General features: G+C 38.0%; 1 protein-coding gene across 6 annotated transcripts in view; it reads right to left on the bottom strand.

Moving 5' to 3' along the window:
- Positions 1-16,900, bottom strand: part of LOC146484847 (tensin-3-like) — a 70,173-nt gene that overhangs the window by 28,304 nt on the left and 24,969 nt on the right. For all 6 annotated transcript variants that reach the window (XM_085104311.1, XM_085104313.1, XM_085104312.1 and 3 more), the window contains exons 17-19: positions 16,357-16,486; positions 15,769-15,834; positions 13,566-13,724 (exon numbers count right to left, since the gene is read on the bottom strand). In XM_085104311.1, coding sequence (XP_084960437.1) covers positions 13,566-13,724; positions 15,769-15,834; positions 16,357-16,486 — 355 coding nt within the window. The remainder of the gene's footprint in view (positions 1-13,565; positions 13,725-15,768; positions 15,835-16,356; positions 16,487-16,900) is intronic.

Genomic DNA, 16,900 nt, shown 5'->3' with positions numbered 1-16,900 from the left:
CCTTTAGTCTGATTAACGAGGGTTTTTCGGATAAGGAATAACGCAAAGTGACGAGGAAAATCGTATTAATTTGGAGACTTTACACTGTTCTTTAATTTCAGGAAGTATATATGCCGTTGAAGCTGACATTTGATTTTTTCCTGTTGCACTGCATTTATTTTTTAGATTAAATTAAACACAAAGCCAACAATTTTTGTGTACAGTGCCAAGGTGCTTCCTGCCAAATTGCAACCTTTTGACATTTATTTATGCTAGTGGTTGATTTAGCATCTCATAATGCTGCTTAATATCAACATGACAATCAGTACATAATAACCGCAAATGAACAATTCTCAACGAAAATGACGGCTCTACCGACAAATACTTTCACCACAAATCTTCTTTCATTTGACTTAACACGGATCAAATTTGAAAAATGTACGTGTATTCGGGGTAACTTTTTCACATTGAAGGATTGACTCAATTAAGTTGCTGCTAACGTTCTAGTAAACGAAAACTTGGTTTTAAACGTTTTCCTCTTTTACTAAGGTCTCGTGTTACTCATTTTCTATTCTAATTTGTCAGATGGCTCTAGATTTTAAGTCGATGCTGTTACTATAATATAATTATTGTCATTTCTTATCTCACAGTCACTCGCTTAGCACGAAATCCTTAAAATATTCACCTTACAAAAAATGTTCTTCCAAAACATTCAACTCTAAAGGAACATTGTAACTCTAAACTTAAGGTGCATTGTAATAAAAATTAACTGGAAGGAGGCTGTCCAGTCGAGCGTGTGCATTAGCAAAGGAACTGAAGCAGTTTAACTCTAGAGACTTCCGTTATACAGATTCAGCACAGCTTTCAGAGGGAAGGACATTACTCTGGGAAATCCGGATTTCAAGTGCAACACCCCGGATCAGTCGACCGGACCAAGATCTCCATGAAAACCGCGCAGGCAATCAATGTTTTATGACCTCAAAGACCGCAGTTTTAATTAAAATTTTCTTACACGGTTTGTAAACAACCTAGACTTCCCACGATCACATCAGTATAGCAGAAAAGCAGCATATTTGGCATCCTGTATTGTTGCTGTTTCAACAACAAGCCACAACGGTGATAAGCATCTAAATTCTCCTTATAATACCAGCACTTGAACAAATACACTGGTCGTGAGAATGAAGGGAATGATCAGCAACAATAACATGTCTTCACTGTTTAAAAACAGTGAAGAGAATATGCGAGTTGATACTGCAGATAAGAGGTTAATATCCCATCTTATTTGCATGTGGTTACGAAGTATTTCTGGTGCTTTTCAAAAGTCATGTTCTATTTTTATATAATTTATTTGTCTAATCTCCGATACCCATTATCCAGATTTGAAGATTCGACACACGACTGACATCAGCTTAATAAGATACAGCAAGCGATAACCTTGCAACCTCCACACGAAATTAATTAAATTTGAGCAAAATAGGATTACAACTGATACCCATAGAGTCGTTCACCCAGAGGGGTGGGGAGAGGAGAAAATGAGGCTAACCTGTTAAACGCAAAAAACGAGTCCATTCCTGTCAGCATATTTTCAAACCTAAAAAAGGCCTTCTAACTTTTGAATCTGTGGAGTAAAGTCCACTAAAATCCTAAAGTGTGACCATTCAAATGAAAGCTACTGAGCAGTACTTTCCTGTTGTGCTGTTTATTATGCTGTACAAAGTGGTTCAAACATTTGAGTCTGTGGATGAAATCCTAAAGTGTGACCATTCATATGAAAGATACTGAGCAGTACTTTTCTGTGGTGCTGTTTCCTTTATGCTGTACATGGTGGATCTAACTTTTGAGTCTGTAGATGAAATCCTAAAGTGTGACTATTCAAATCAAAGCTACTGAGCAGTACTTTTCTGTGGTGCTGTTTCCTTTATGCTGTACATTGTGAATCTAACGTTTGAGGCTGTAGATCAAATCCTAAAGTGTGACCATTCAAATGAAAGTACCTTCTTCTGGTGCTTTGTATTAAGCTGTACAAACCGATTCTAACTATGAGTGTGAAGAATCTCCTTGTGTGTGGCCATTCAGTGAAAGGAATTGAGCAGTTAACTTTAATGTGGTGACGATTGTTTTCAGTATTAATTTACTCCCATCAATTTATTCATTTACCTATTTAATTACTTACTTGTTAAATTATTTATTCCTTTATTTACTTACTTATTTATGTAGTAAAATATATTTTTTTTCTTAGTTAAGTTGCGTCACTTTTTCAGAGTGCAAAGGTTAACTGTCTAATTTCGAGACAAAACAAAATTGTACAGCCCAACAAAAGCACCTCAAGAATGTACAAACACCCTGTTGTTCTGAGTTTTCACAGTTCATGCCCCGCACCAAACACGCACACCACGGGATCCTAACTTAGCGTTCTTGCTCAAGGCAAACGTTCATTTGCACTGCGAGGTTTTAAACTTTTGAGAGAAATTTGCGTCTCAAAAACGATTTTAGCAGGACCAACAACGGACAATTAAGTGCTTTGGGTCGACTGAACTAATTTAAAATTCAGTATCACTTCGGTTGGCACGACTTATACTCATTTAGCAACAATTAAAAATTCGATTAAATTTAGTTAACAACTAAGAGGGACTCAATTAACTAAATAGTTTGCCGTTTATCTAGAAGAACATTAACGAAAAGCGACAAAATTTGGTTAGAATCAGAAGGCTGCTAGCATCTACATCTTCGAATCACAGCTTAATACTAATTCCCTCTGTTTACAACACCGAAGCTTCTCATAACTGATACTGTTTAACTGTTCCTTAGCCGCACTTTTGAAGCTCAAGATGTTTAAAACAAGGTATCTCTTACAAGGTTATAGTTACAAAACGACTTTTGGAAAGCTGGGAGAGAAATATTGAGAATATTTCCTACCGGTTAGTTGAATTCCTCGGACTGCGAAGCTTTGTCGCTGAAGTCAGAAACTGTCTGTTTGTTATGTTCCGTGTACTAGACTCAAAAGTCGACAAGCCAAAGTTTTCATCACAAGGTGTAGTGCCGAATTCAGCAGCGGTTCTCAAGTTGTTTCATTTAAAGACAATTAGCGATATTTCAGCCTTAGGAGGAGCTATAAATACGCAAAGTTCGTGAAATACCGTATGCAGTGAATGCACTAGAGTGGACTGCTAATTAAATAACAATGCAAAAATATGTGATAACTGGAGGTATCGTCCCTGGAGGGTCATTAACATAAGTAATCAAAAATGCCGTCGATCTTACAGTAAAGCAGTGCCGTTCTGACTGTAGGCAAAATACCTAAAATTAACATCTGTTTGGCCCTAGAAGTAAATATCTCAGCAAGATATCGTTATTATTTCAGCACACAATCTAGCTTATCGTGCAGAATGTGGTTCGGTATTGCACGCTGATGAAGGAAATAAGCGATCATATCGAGTTCACACGAAATGATTAGAGTGTTAATAACAACTTAAATGCCGATTTGACAGGTCACGAATTAACTATCGTTGATTTATTGCCTTAAAGAGCTGCCTTTTAACGCAAATAACCGCCAGAAAATCTGTATTTTGAAAACATATTCTCCCACAACGTTCACCGATGGCCGCAGAGTAAACAAGAGACATACAGTATGGTAGATAAGATAAAGCATGTTATTATCTCAAGAACACAGGAAACCATTCCATCAATTCCCAATTACGCCTCTTGACACCCTTAAAACCACAATGTCAACATACAAAATCTCATTACCTAACTGTAAACATTTATCCTTGTACGAGTTAGGAGATTTTGGTTACATCAAGATAATGCCCTTGAAAACCGTTTCCATAATTCTTGAGACTTGTATATTTGATTTTTTATCGCGAAAGGAAATCGATGCCAATCGTTGTTTATGAAAATTGATATTCAACTGTTGTTGTAAAACACAACCCAGGTACACTTTGTATTGACATACACAACAAAACAAATCGACAGTATACATCTAAATGAACACGTGGAAACCAAAGCAAAAGGTATTAAAAATCAGCAGGGCTGAAGAGTCGTAAGTTGTTGACTTCAATATATACGTGACAGCTTTCATGCATGCAAAATCCGCATACTTGTGAAAACATTTTTCTGTTGCTGATCTACGAGAATATACAACGCCTTCTGAGCACTCGTGTTGAAATTAAAGACTCGCTGGGAAGATTATCTTAGCGCTTTTGTTTAACAAGAAGGTTTTCTTTGGTTACGAGCATAAAAGTGTTTGCTTTTCAAAACCGCGTTTGTAAACCGCAATTGAATGTATACACAAAACAGGTTTTTAATTAGCACAAAGTTCACGCTCAACAGCTAAACACCTTTTGTGCAAATTATAAATAACGGTATTAACCCTAAGCTCCAGAAGATAAAACTGATATAATTGACTTTTGTGCATAGCTCAAAGCATCAAGCGCCAATGGAAAACACAACACGAGAATGTGATGCACGATGGAAAGATTACGATCTAAGGGGTCACATCAAACAGGGAAACACTGTGGAAGAGTCGTAAAAGGATTCTATGGGTAACAGAGACCGGTAAAACTATAATATGGTTTAACTACTTTCACTCCAAGGAATTCCCAAATTTCAACTCGAAAAACACACAAAAAAACATGAGATATTACGATCTAAGACTCTTTTCATCTCGTTTAATTAAGCAGGGGAACGCTGTGGAAGAATGGATTCTATGGGTAACAGAGACCGGTAAAACTTTGACATGTTTCAACTACTTTCACTTCAAAGAATTCCCAAATTTCAACTCGATAAACACGAAAAAAAACATGAGATATTACGATCTAAGACTCTTTTCAACTGGATCAATTAAGCAGAGAAACGCTGTGGAAGAATGGATTCTATGGCTAACAGAGATCGGTAAAACTTTGATATGGTTTAACTACTTTCACTTCAACGAATTCCCAAATTTCAACTCGATAAACACGAAAAAACATGAGATATTACGATCTAAGACTCTTTTTATCTCGTTCAATTAAGAAGGGAAACTCTGAGGAACAATGGATTCTATGGCTAACAGAGATCGGTAAAACTTTTATATGGTTTAACCTCTTTCACTCCAAAGAATTCCCAAATTTCAACTCGATAAACACAAGAAAGACATCAGATACTATGTTTGTAAGAACTGCGTTTCACTCAGGTATGTTCATCTCCAGACTAATATAAGGTAGAAAGCGGTACCAACCAGTCAAGCAATGGACCTACTTACATCAGCACTGCGTAATGCCGGTGGATAATATGAGAGAAAGATCTTATTTCAGGGGTAAAAATGGTGGACAAGTCACTGCCCGTTACCCTTCATGAAAACCTACCTCAGGATCACTAAAGAATGAGAGCCAAATTTCAAACAGAACCGACTTAAGGTTTGGTTGTAGCAGCAAAAAGGTTTCAAAAACTCTTCCAAGCCGTGCATTAATTGTTTCCTTCTCCAGTGCTGTGACTCACTGACGCTCCCAGCCCTCAAACCATCCTGTGCTCTGCTCTTATAAATGCACCCCGCTTCGCTTTTGTTTTCTTATCTCAATGCGGAAACCTATAATTTAAGGGTGCAGTGTAGTTGAATATTTATGAAATAGCATGTGATTTAGGAAAGAAATGAAAGTGATAAATATTACGTTCACACAACCACACAGTCGGCGAAAGCAGTCCGGATGGCCAGTTGACTGTTCTGGTGTGCATCTATTAATTATGATTAAAAACGAATCGAAACTTTCCTCTATTCCCCCCAAATTTCATCACCCCACCCCCTCTCCCCGCCCAGCCCCACGCTGTTAAATACACCGCCTACAAAGCAAAACCAAAATTCTAAAAGATTGTTGTTGTGCATCATGACCCTATAGAGGGATTTTTAGATTCCGTAAAAACCTTGAATAGATAGTAACGATAAAACGCTTAAAACTTAGAAAATTGAAGCCTTTGAATGGACTACGCCTTAAAAATAGGGTTTATTTCTCCAAGCGCTAAACCCAGCTTATCCGAATCTTGTGCTGCAATCTGTTTATGTTGATGAAAACATTCTGTAAGTTGTATGCTGTACGTTAACAATGGTTCTACATTTCGAGTCTGCATATGAATTTTCTTAGACTGACCATTTAAATGAAAGCTACTAAACAGTACTTCCCTGTGGTACTGCTTATTATGCTGTACAAGATGATGCTAGCTTTTGAGTCTGTGGATGAAATCCTAAATTGTGACCATTCAAATGAAAGCTACTGAGCAGTACTTTCCTGTGGTACTGCTTATTATGCTGTACAAGGTGATGCTAGCTTTTGAGTCTGGATGAAATCCTAAAGTGCGACCATTCAAATGAAAGCTACTGAGCAGTACTTTCCTGTGGTACTGTTTATTATGCTGTACAAGGTGGTTCGAACTTTTGAGTCTGTGGTTGAAATCCTGAAGTGTGACCATTAAAATGAAAGTTACTGAGCAGTACTTTCCTGTGGTGCTGTTTATTATGCTGTACAAGGTGGTTCCGTCACTTCTAATCTTAAAGTTGACGCGTATTTTGCTTTAGTGCTGATTATTATGGTCAACTTTTTTTGTTTGAGTATGAAAATATGACCATTCAATGAAAGCTAACTTAGTGCGTCCTGGAATAAGATGCTGGATGTCTTTCGATATCATACTTAATGATCAGATTGGGACGCATTATGTTTTCTTCCGTTCTTTTCGTTTCTCAGTTTTTGACCACTGTCACTGTTGGCAGTACAAATTATAAAATTGATGGTTATGGGTTTAAAACTCATGGAAATGAGCTTCAATTTTCCTTTAGTTTTTCAATCCTTCACAAATGCGACACTTGCTTGATTCACTTGCAGCTGAGTATACCAAGGGCATGCACCCAATGTTCGCTTAAAATGTTCGCTTCGATGAATATCTGTTCGAAACACCTCTAATTGCCTCAGAAATTCGGATTAAATTGTGAAGTAAAACTGCCGTTTTCTTTCGTGTTTCGTAAGTCAAAACTTGAGTAACGAGAAAATCAATTCTCTTAGTTCAGTTTCGAAGGTTGGGAAAAATGACATTAGCAGAGACGAAAAATGTCATTACGACAGCGTTGGCCAGCTGGATTTTCGGAAAGCCAGCAGAGACTCGTAAATTCGGGCATAGAGATCCGTTCCCTAAAATTTTCTGAGTTAAAAATTCAGCTTAATAACCCAAACAGACCAAACCGTAAGAAATATCCCTTTTAAAGCCCCGAAAACGATCTTGGAAACTGAAAAATTCTGTTCTTGTTTGGCGTCCTCTGTTTAGTCTGTATACAAGCTGCAAGGTGGTTCTAACACTTGAGTGTGTTGATGGAATAAGGTGTGACCGTTCAAATGAAAGCTACCGAGCAGTACTTTCCTCTGGTGCTGTTTATTATACATGTATTGTACAAAGTGGTTCTAACCCTTGAGTGTGTTGATTTAATCATAAAGTGTGACCATTTAAATGAAAGCTACTGAGCAGTACTTTCCTGTGTTGCTGTTTATTATGCTTTTCAAAGTGATTCTAACTTTTGGGTCTGTGGATGAAATCCTAAACTGTGACCATTCAAATGAAAGCTACTGAGCCGTTCGTTCCTGTGGTGCTGTTGATTATGCCGCACAATGTTGTTCTAACTTTTGAGTCTGTAGATAAAATCCTAAAATGCTGTTTATTATGCTGTATAATTCAATTACACACTACTCAGACATTCTGGATGCCGAGCCAAGTACATAGATCAATATACTGATCATCTTAGCCGATAAAATTTCCTGACAACAAAATGTCAACCCGGGCAGAACAACACAACACATCGTATTTTTCTACTAAAACAGAGAACAGAAAACGCATTGGAAACGATTTGCGACACAAATTGAATTGAAAGAATTTTAAGAGGCCATCAACTGTAGTTACAAATGCCACGAGGAACAAACAAACTTTATCAGTATGTGCAACTATTGTTTTAACGATGCTCACATAACAAATTGAATTTTTTTAATTAAATAGATAAGAAATTCAAATATGTCCAAAAATACCCTCACATGCTTTCCTTAAAAAGAAAGAGAAACATTCAAGAAAGTGTTCGTAAAGCTGAGAGATTCAATCAGGGCCAAGGACTTGGCAGTAGTTGTTTACTGGATGCTTGATTTGTTATCATGACACTGCAGTTACGTGTATTCTGTATTTACAATCTAACATATTTAGAGAAACAATTTATTAAAGTTATCCATCTTGTCTGGTGGCAGACCCAACGATGTCAATTGTTCCATTCACCTTTATTTCATCTTTAATTCAAACGAAGAGTTTAAGTTTTAAAATTCTCAAGGATGACCATTCAAATGAAAGCTACTGAGCGGTACTTTCCTCTGGCGCTGTTTATCATGCTGTACAAAGTGGTTTTAACTTTTGAGTCTGTGGATGAAATCCTAAAGTGTGATCATTCAAATGAAAGCTACTGAGCAGTACTTTCCTGTGGTGCTGTTTATTATGCTGTACATGGTGGCTCTTATGTTTGATTTTGTGGATGAAATCCTAAAGTGTGACCATTCAAATGACAGCTACTTAGCAGTATTTCTTGTGGTGCTGTATATTTAGCTTTATAAGAAGTTCTAGATTTTTTAGTCTACCGTTAAAATTAAATCGTATGAAAGCTATTATTGACCATTATTGACGTGTACTGTTATATTGTATAATTTGTCACATTGGATTTAATTTTCTTCGAAGGTTACTTTCACCTCCCGTTGCGCTTAAGAGGATACGTTATAAACCAGAATGTTTTTAACTTGACTCTCAAATTGAGGTTTATAAAACGGGTCAACGGACGGCTGTACAAAGACTCCAATGTTTTCGAACAAGGATTTTCGCAACGAGCCCCTTAAGCTCCGAATCTTCTGCCAAAGACTGAGCGTTCATCGTTCATGAAACTCCAATTGATTAATAGACGCAGATATCACAAAAATAATCCCACCTGCATCAGCGGCAGAAGTAGTTTCGGTGGATAGATCATCTGGTGAAAAGTTTGCTAGACACTGCATGAATTCAGGTCAAGTTTGGTCACTCCGATTTGATGTCCAAACTACATTTATGATGCAAGCGAATTATCATCGAAATCTATAGACGCCTCGACGGTTTTTCCACGCCTCGAGTCCCAAGATTAGCATAAAAAAATATTCTTAGGTATTGGAGTTGATTTTTTATACCCTTCGTAGGAGAATATGGATCTAAGACAACATTTTTTTGTTGTGATGAAGGTCATTAATTCCTTTAACACTTCCTAGTTGAAATTGTTGTCAAGTGGTAAGGAGAAGTAAAGAACAAATCAATGCTAAGGGATAAAGTCAACCCTGAACAACGTAAAAGTGGACCAGTTCCTTTATGGTTATTTCGGTCACGTATCCGAGATACGAAACGGATTGAACGCGCGCGCGACCCGGAACGCAAACCGCGCGGACGACCAGAAACGAATTTAACGCGACGAAAGACAAGGGCAACGAGGCGAGTTGCGACTAAGTAAGGGATAGAGTAAGGACAATCGAATGTGACGTCGTTCGTTGAGCAATCTCGAGGGAGGAAGATAGACGATGTTGCCCGTTGAGCCGATCCACGCTCTACCCCAATCCTATACTCCACCGATGAGCGCGTTAAGGCTTAGGAACGAGGCTGCTCAGGGATATCACGTGACTACATCATGCACAAGCAGGATTAGTAGGACATGACTAAGCATTTTTTTCTCTTTGCTTCAAATGGTAGTCTTAGATATATCACGAATATAGGAAAGGCAAACAATCCGGGAAATAGCTTTCGGGGCCAGTTTAGGCGAGTGGCTCACACCGTCGGAGCGGGTTTCTGTAGCATGAAGACGCTAGGAGTATTGCTACAATCACCGCTTTTCTTCGAAATCTTTAGAATAAAGTCAAGAAGGGAATAACGACTCCCTTAGCAAACGATAGCAACCATTACAGTATACCTGTCAAAGTATTTGTAAGATTTTAAAATCAAATCCCAGAGACTTACTTATACACAAAAAGAGTAAAATGTCTTGCTAGAACTCGAACCGCGATCAACAGCAAAGGCTCGAATCCCAGACCTTTGGATTTGGAAGTCCATTCCACCTCAAATTTCAAATTTTACAACACACTAATCAGTCAGGGGATATTGACATCAAAAGGAAATATTCTTTCAGGATTAAATACGATATATTTATGTGAAACTTTCTTGTTTCTTTGTTGACTGTATAGTGAGTTGTAAGTTTACTTCCGGTATTTAGAAGGAGACCCGAGTTACATTTTTTAACTACGACAGTGATTGAGCACTTTACAAAGCTTGATATTTTCTTTATGGATTTGTAATTAGTTTAGCTATTACAACTTCACACAAAACACTAATCACTTTTGTTAACGGTAGCATTTCTTTATTTTCATCTCCAAACAAAACTCAATTATAAGTAAAAAAATTGCTTTTAAGACCAATAACCACGCCACTTTAAGTCATTCTTCAAAAACTTAACACCAAATTTGTAAATTCCCCCCTATTCAAACCCAGGCTTACTGATTTCTATAACGTAATTAGGTTGTTTAACGCCATTTACTGTTTAGCTGTCATTCGTTTTCCTACAGAGCGATTTCGCTACAATTTCAGGGCAACTATAGAGCGGTTTTCAATTGAGTGTCGTAAAACCAAAACCAAAGTAATTATTCTGACCAATCACAACAGATGTAAACAACACAACCAGCCAATCAGAATTCGAAGCAAATACATGCAACTGGCGCCAAGCGCGGGAAAACGCGTGCGGCGAAAACACGTTTTGGTTTGGATTCCCATTGGTTGAGAAAGTGGCGCGAGTCTTGTTAACCAATCACAGAGCGTAGTAATGCAAAACCAAAGCAAACGCGCAATTACTTTCGACACTCACCTGAAATCCTAACCAATTACTTCAATACCAATCAACTTTTTAGACCTTAATCCTAGTCAGAAATAAAACCAAAATTCTAACATTTTCAAACACAAAACGATATAGAGCGGAACGACTTGTTAGCGAAACGACTTTGCAGGAAAACGAATTCGCATTGAAACGACCGGTTTTCTTATTAAAAGTTCACAAAATGTCGGTTGAAAATAATCGATTACATAATAACACATTGCGCTTTAGTGTCTCAAATGAATATAAATTACTATTAAAAACTGGATGATTGTATAATGCAATTCTAGGGTTTTGATTGGCTTAGCGGCCATGGTATATGAGCCATTACACCATGCCCGAGAAGTAGCGACCATAAATTGCAATATTACTTGATTAATTGTTTTTAATAAAACAATTATTCCACTAGCGCTTGTTGGATATGAGATGATTATAGCCAACTCGGCGCTCCGCGCCTCGTTGGCTACCTATCATCTCATATCCAACGCGCGCTCGTGGAATAATTGTTAATTATAAGAACCTTCCACTATAAAATGAACACACAGACCCTAGCATAATACTGCTGTGTTCGCATCAGACCATATAAATACAGTGCGTTCTTCAGATTATTGTACACAACTAGCCAAGATATATTTTCTTTTTGCAGAAAGCCTCAGATATTAAATAATAGAAAGGAAATTTCCATTTCAAAATTGAGTCATCAATGATAAATAATCATTCATAGCTATTTATTCATTTCTTATAAATACAAAGGCCGTGGAATAACATGCAAGACAGCGTGGTAATTGGTCAGTAAGCACAATTTACAAGTGCATGATACTCTTAAAGAACTGTGAAAGTTTCAATTGATGAAAGGGGTTAATTTGTCAGACTATCAGAGCCACACAGCACGGTGCCTCGATTTTCAAGCGTTATTCTTACACTGATATGCAAAAATAATAATCTTACATCTTTTATATCTTGTAGAGTTGTTTTCAATTGAGTATCGAAAAGCCAAAATCAAACAACCAAAGTTATCACTCTAGCCAATCACAGTAGACATTAACAACACAATACGCCAATCAGAACTTGGCGCCAAGCGCGGGAAAACACGTGAAAGCAAGTCACGATTGGTTTTGGTTTCACTTCTGATTGGTTGGGAAGGTGGCACGAGTATTGGCTAACCAATCACAGAGCGTATTAGGTCAAAACCATTGAAGCAAACGCCAATTTATATTCGACACTCAATTCAATACAGCTCGATCTATTACCCTGTTTATTCAAATTTATTCACTTTATCGAAAATAATTCAGTTTACTTGACTGTGATCACCTCGTTGAGGATTTAAACTACAAACCGGATGTGTGGCGAGTTAATTTTAAAAACGGTTACCCGTATTATCAGTTATAGTTCAGCATTTTCAGAAATGATATGACATGTGTTTATAGTTATACTGAGTTAAAATGTTAGAAATTAATCTCGTTATTCCCACTGGCAAATCTTCGTGTATTTAACTTAATGGTAACACCGAAAACATTTTAAGTTTTCAAAAACAACTGTTTTTCCTTTGTTTGTCAATGCTACGAAGATTGGAACAGTTCCGTTTATTTCTTTAAACTTCAGTGCGCAGAAAAATGTTTCACGTATCATCCTCGACTGGACGTGATTCCCAACAAGAAAACGAATTCGACATACAAACGCAAAGCCCATCTGTACGCTACCAGAACGAAAATGCGCATGACTAACTGAGCGACTGACAAATGAACCCCTCCCCTCCCCCAACCCCCCCCCCCCCCCCAACCCTGTTAACCATTTGGCGATATTAAAAAACCGTTAATAAAACAAGTACGAACAACCAAGCTATTTCCTACTAACAAAATGACACGTCAATTTAAAACAACGCCGTTTCTAAAACAAAACGGACTCAAACGCAGAAAATGTTCAATATGTCTTCTATCTGACATCTTAAATATCAATTCTTGAATTGAGAATGTCAAGGCTATTCCAAACGTTTTGGCTCCTATGTGAGCAAGAAGACTCACAATTTGATTTATTTTCAATTTCAATAATACAACGATCCTTTCCTATGCACGAAAACATAGTCTATTTTCGATATTTCTTCTAATTCCAACTTCAGTATTGTGACTGATAAAATAAACTATTTACCAATGCTACAAAAACAAAACTGTAGCATACCAGATGCGTACAGAGACCTCTCCATGTTTTATCACTTATTTAAAAGAGGAATCCAAGCATTTGATGCCCGGAAACTCTCCATATACACTGCTGAGCAGTCCTATTTATTTTGCTGTACAAGGCGGTTCTAAATTTTGAGAGTGCAGACAAAATCCTTAAGTGTGAAAGCTGCCGAGCAGTACTTTCCTGTGGTGCTGTTTACTATTCTGTAAAAGGTGATACTAACTTTTGAGTCTGTGGATGAAATCCTAAAGTGTGACCATTCAAATGACAGCTACTGAGCAGTACTTTCCTGTGGTGCTGTTTATTATGCTGTACAAGGTGGTTCTATCTTTTGAGTCTGCGGATGAAATCCTAAAGTGTGACCATCCCATGAAAGCTACTCACAGTAGACCTTTCCTTTGGTATTCATTTTACAGTAATTTCCCAAATTATCAGACCTGCACTTTAGCAATGTTAGGAAGTAACTTTTATCAGCAGTACCAAGAGGCGTTACCTTCTTGAACACTGCTTCTTCCAATTGTGGGGGATGCTGGCGTCCCGTCAGCGCTGTCGTACCAGTTCTCTACCTCAGGATACAGAACAGTGTCTGGATTCTCCATAGGCTGTAAGGAGTGCCGGATGATCGAACGCAACCGCTCGTTATCTTTGATTTCTGCAAGGTAAAAGACCGTCAACTCACCAATGGTACATGCAAGTAGTACACACCTTTGGGACTTAGATCCCGCTGGATCAATAGTCCGCTATAGAGTTTAAGCAACGACGACGGCGACGGCAACGACAACGCCGCAAAACAATAAGTTTATTGAGCAAAAACAATCGCTCTGCACGTGCGTTTTACATTTTGGTACATTTCTTTGCCGTCCTCTGCCAAGCAGCAACATGAAATGACCAAATTCAAGGTTTTGTGGATAACGTGAACGCACGACGGTGAATTTTTCATTTTCTCTCTTAACTTGTACGCCTCTTCTACCAATTTGGTTCCTGGATAGTTCGCCATTTTTGTAAAAGTTGAGCGAGTTGAAATAATCGCAAAGTAGCACAAATGAAATAAAGATATATTTTCAGGTGACGTTTTCGTTGCCGTTGCCGTCGTCGTTGCTCAAGCTCCCTAATATTAGGGAGTTGAAGCAGCTACTATGGCGACGGCAACGAAAACGTCACAAAACATTAGGGGCGCTTTCCATTCGACGAAATTTTCGAAAATTTCGGGTGGGAATCGAATGGAATAGGGTCTTTTCTGGAAAAGATTTTCAAAAATTTAGGACAACCTTTTCAGTGTTCCCGAAAAGTGGAAATTTCGGTATTTTCGAAAATTTCGTGTTCCATTCAAAAGTTTCCAGTCGGACTGTTTGAACACGTACGATAAACGGCGTCAAGAAGCCTGAGGCAAAAACTGACCATGTGATGACCGAGTATAAGCCCGTTCCATTCGAGACCGAAATTTCCGAAAATTCAAACCGAGAATTTTTGGTGAATGGAAAGCACCCTAGGACTTAATGGCTTAGCGGCCATGGTATAATATTTACCAATTATTCCACTCACGCTTTTTGGATATGAGATTATAGATAGCCAGCGAGGTGCGTAGCGCCGAGTTGGCTATAATCATCTCATATCCTACAAACGTGAGTGGAATAATTGTTTTATTACACGACCATATCAGCTTAGCTGAACTTTTAATCGTGTTTAAATAAATGCTGTTAATTATTATTAGAAACAATCAAGAAATATTGCTAGATCTTGCTGATTTCGCTTTCCAAGAACAACCAGGAGACAATTTAATGGTCGCTCTTTCTCTGGCATGGTATAATGGCTCATATACCATGGTCGCTAAGCCAGTCAACTCCCTGGAATTGCATTATACAATAATTCAGTTTTTAATACCATTTTAATACCATACTTTATTTTATATCATGCCCGAAAAATAGCGACCATTAAATTGTCTTCAGGTTGTTCTTGCAAAGCGGAATCAAACATTACAGTAAACACCCGCATAACAGAACAAATGGATTAAGAACCTCCAGGCTGAAATTCGTCATTTTAGACACCGGTTATATAAGAACCTTACAATAAATATATAAAGACTTATTCAGGCTTACCTTGAAAAAAGTTGGGTGTTTAGTGTAATTCTTGGTTGTTTTTCATAAAACAATTATTCCACTCCCGAATGTTGGATATGAGATGATTATAGCCTACTCGGCGTCTCGTTGGCTATCTATCACTTATTGTATCAACGATTTAACAATAATTGTTAAATAGACCATAGAAATTACCGTCGATTTGTCAATTAGACCATGGTTTAATAAGCCCCGTCTGAACTTCCTTTCAATAACCGGTGCTGTCATTCACTTGTTTTGCATTTGTGGTAGACTTTTTGCACTAACAATAAATTGGTTGTCGCGCTTCATTGTATTAAATAGCCCATTTTACAGTTGTGTGCTAAGTGACCAGGTCTTGGATTCTAAGCGAGGCTGGCGGTGACCCGGTTTTGATACAAACCTGACTGCTTTTCACATGTAGATCACGCTGTTCTTATGCTAACTAGTTGCATTTACAAATGAAAAGCAGTGGTCTGTATCAAACCAAGGCCACAGGCAGCCTCGCTTCCAATCCAAGGCCAGGTCACAGAGAACTCAACTGTAAAATGGCCTATTATTACGGAGAGCTGGACTGAAGAAAATAAAGGAACATTGTCCCACCTGACACAAAGTTCCCGGTAGCTGAAAAGACAAACTCCACTTTACAACCATCAGGAAACCTTCTATCTGTTGATAAGACAAAAAGAAAACAAGATAGTTAAGCACTGGTATGAAACACACAGCTCAAAGCTGATTAACACGCTTCCACATCGATTGTTTTGTTTTGATGTCAGCAACGTCTTAGACGGTTCTAACCTCTGAGACATTTGGGTGCATACTGTTGTGCACCAATCAAATTAAATCTATCAAGCACCACTTTCGTATTATACTGTCTATCATGCTGCACAGCCTGGGGAAAGATTTCCGCGCAGCCCCATACATTAATTATACATGCACCACTGTCATACTATAAACCCTCTTCCAAAAACAGCGAGCGTGAATGGAGTTTGAGTCGCAAAATGTATACATACTGCATGGGGCTGTGTGGAAATCTTGCCCAGGGTGCTTCTATCCATTCTATCTCCTGAGTCTGTGGTGAAATATTGTCATTATTTTCCAGTGTAAACTGGCATCGTTGAAGCTTTCCAGTTTTAGTTGGTCAGTAATTTTGGAAGTGAAAACTAAGATTGATTTCCACGGGATACAAACCTTTGCAAGCATCATCCAGTTCAGTTTTATCAAGCACTAAACCATGATCTTTAATTGCACCAGTGTGAAATTGGCATCTAAAGATCATATCCCGGCCAGAAGACAGCGTGTTCTTGTGGTAACACTTAATCTGCAACAAAGATACATGCAGTTCAGAAGACATTCATCACTTAGATTCCAATAAAACCCCATGATAAAGATGAACTGTCGTTCAGAGTCCATGAAATTTAGTTCCAATTTCAAGTCTGGGAATGAAATCCTAAATTGTGACCATTCAAGTGTAAGCTACTAAGACAAACTTTCTAGTGGTACTGTTCATTACGCTGTACAAGGTGGTTTTGACTTTTGACTTCTGAGTCTGTGGATGAAATCCTAAAGTGTGACCATTCAAACGAAAGCTACTGAGCAGTACTTTCCTGTGGTGCTCTTTGTTATACTGTACAAGGTGGTTCTAACTTTTGACTCTAGACGAAATCATAAAGTGTGACCATTCAAATGAAAGCTACTGAGCAGTACTTTCCTGTGGTGTTGTTTATTTTTGGAT

The sequence above is a fragment of the Pavona decussata genome, unplaced genomic scaffold (assembly GCF_977016875.1).
Source record: "Pavona decussata unplaced genomic scaffold, jaPavDecu1.1 SCAFFOLD_29, whole genome shotgun sequence".
Lineage (NCBI taxonomy): Eukaryota > Metazoa > Cnidaria > Anthozoa > Scleractinia > Agariciidae > Pavona > Pavona decussata.
This window is presented reverse-complemented; position numbering and strand designations above follow the sequence as displayed.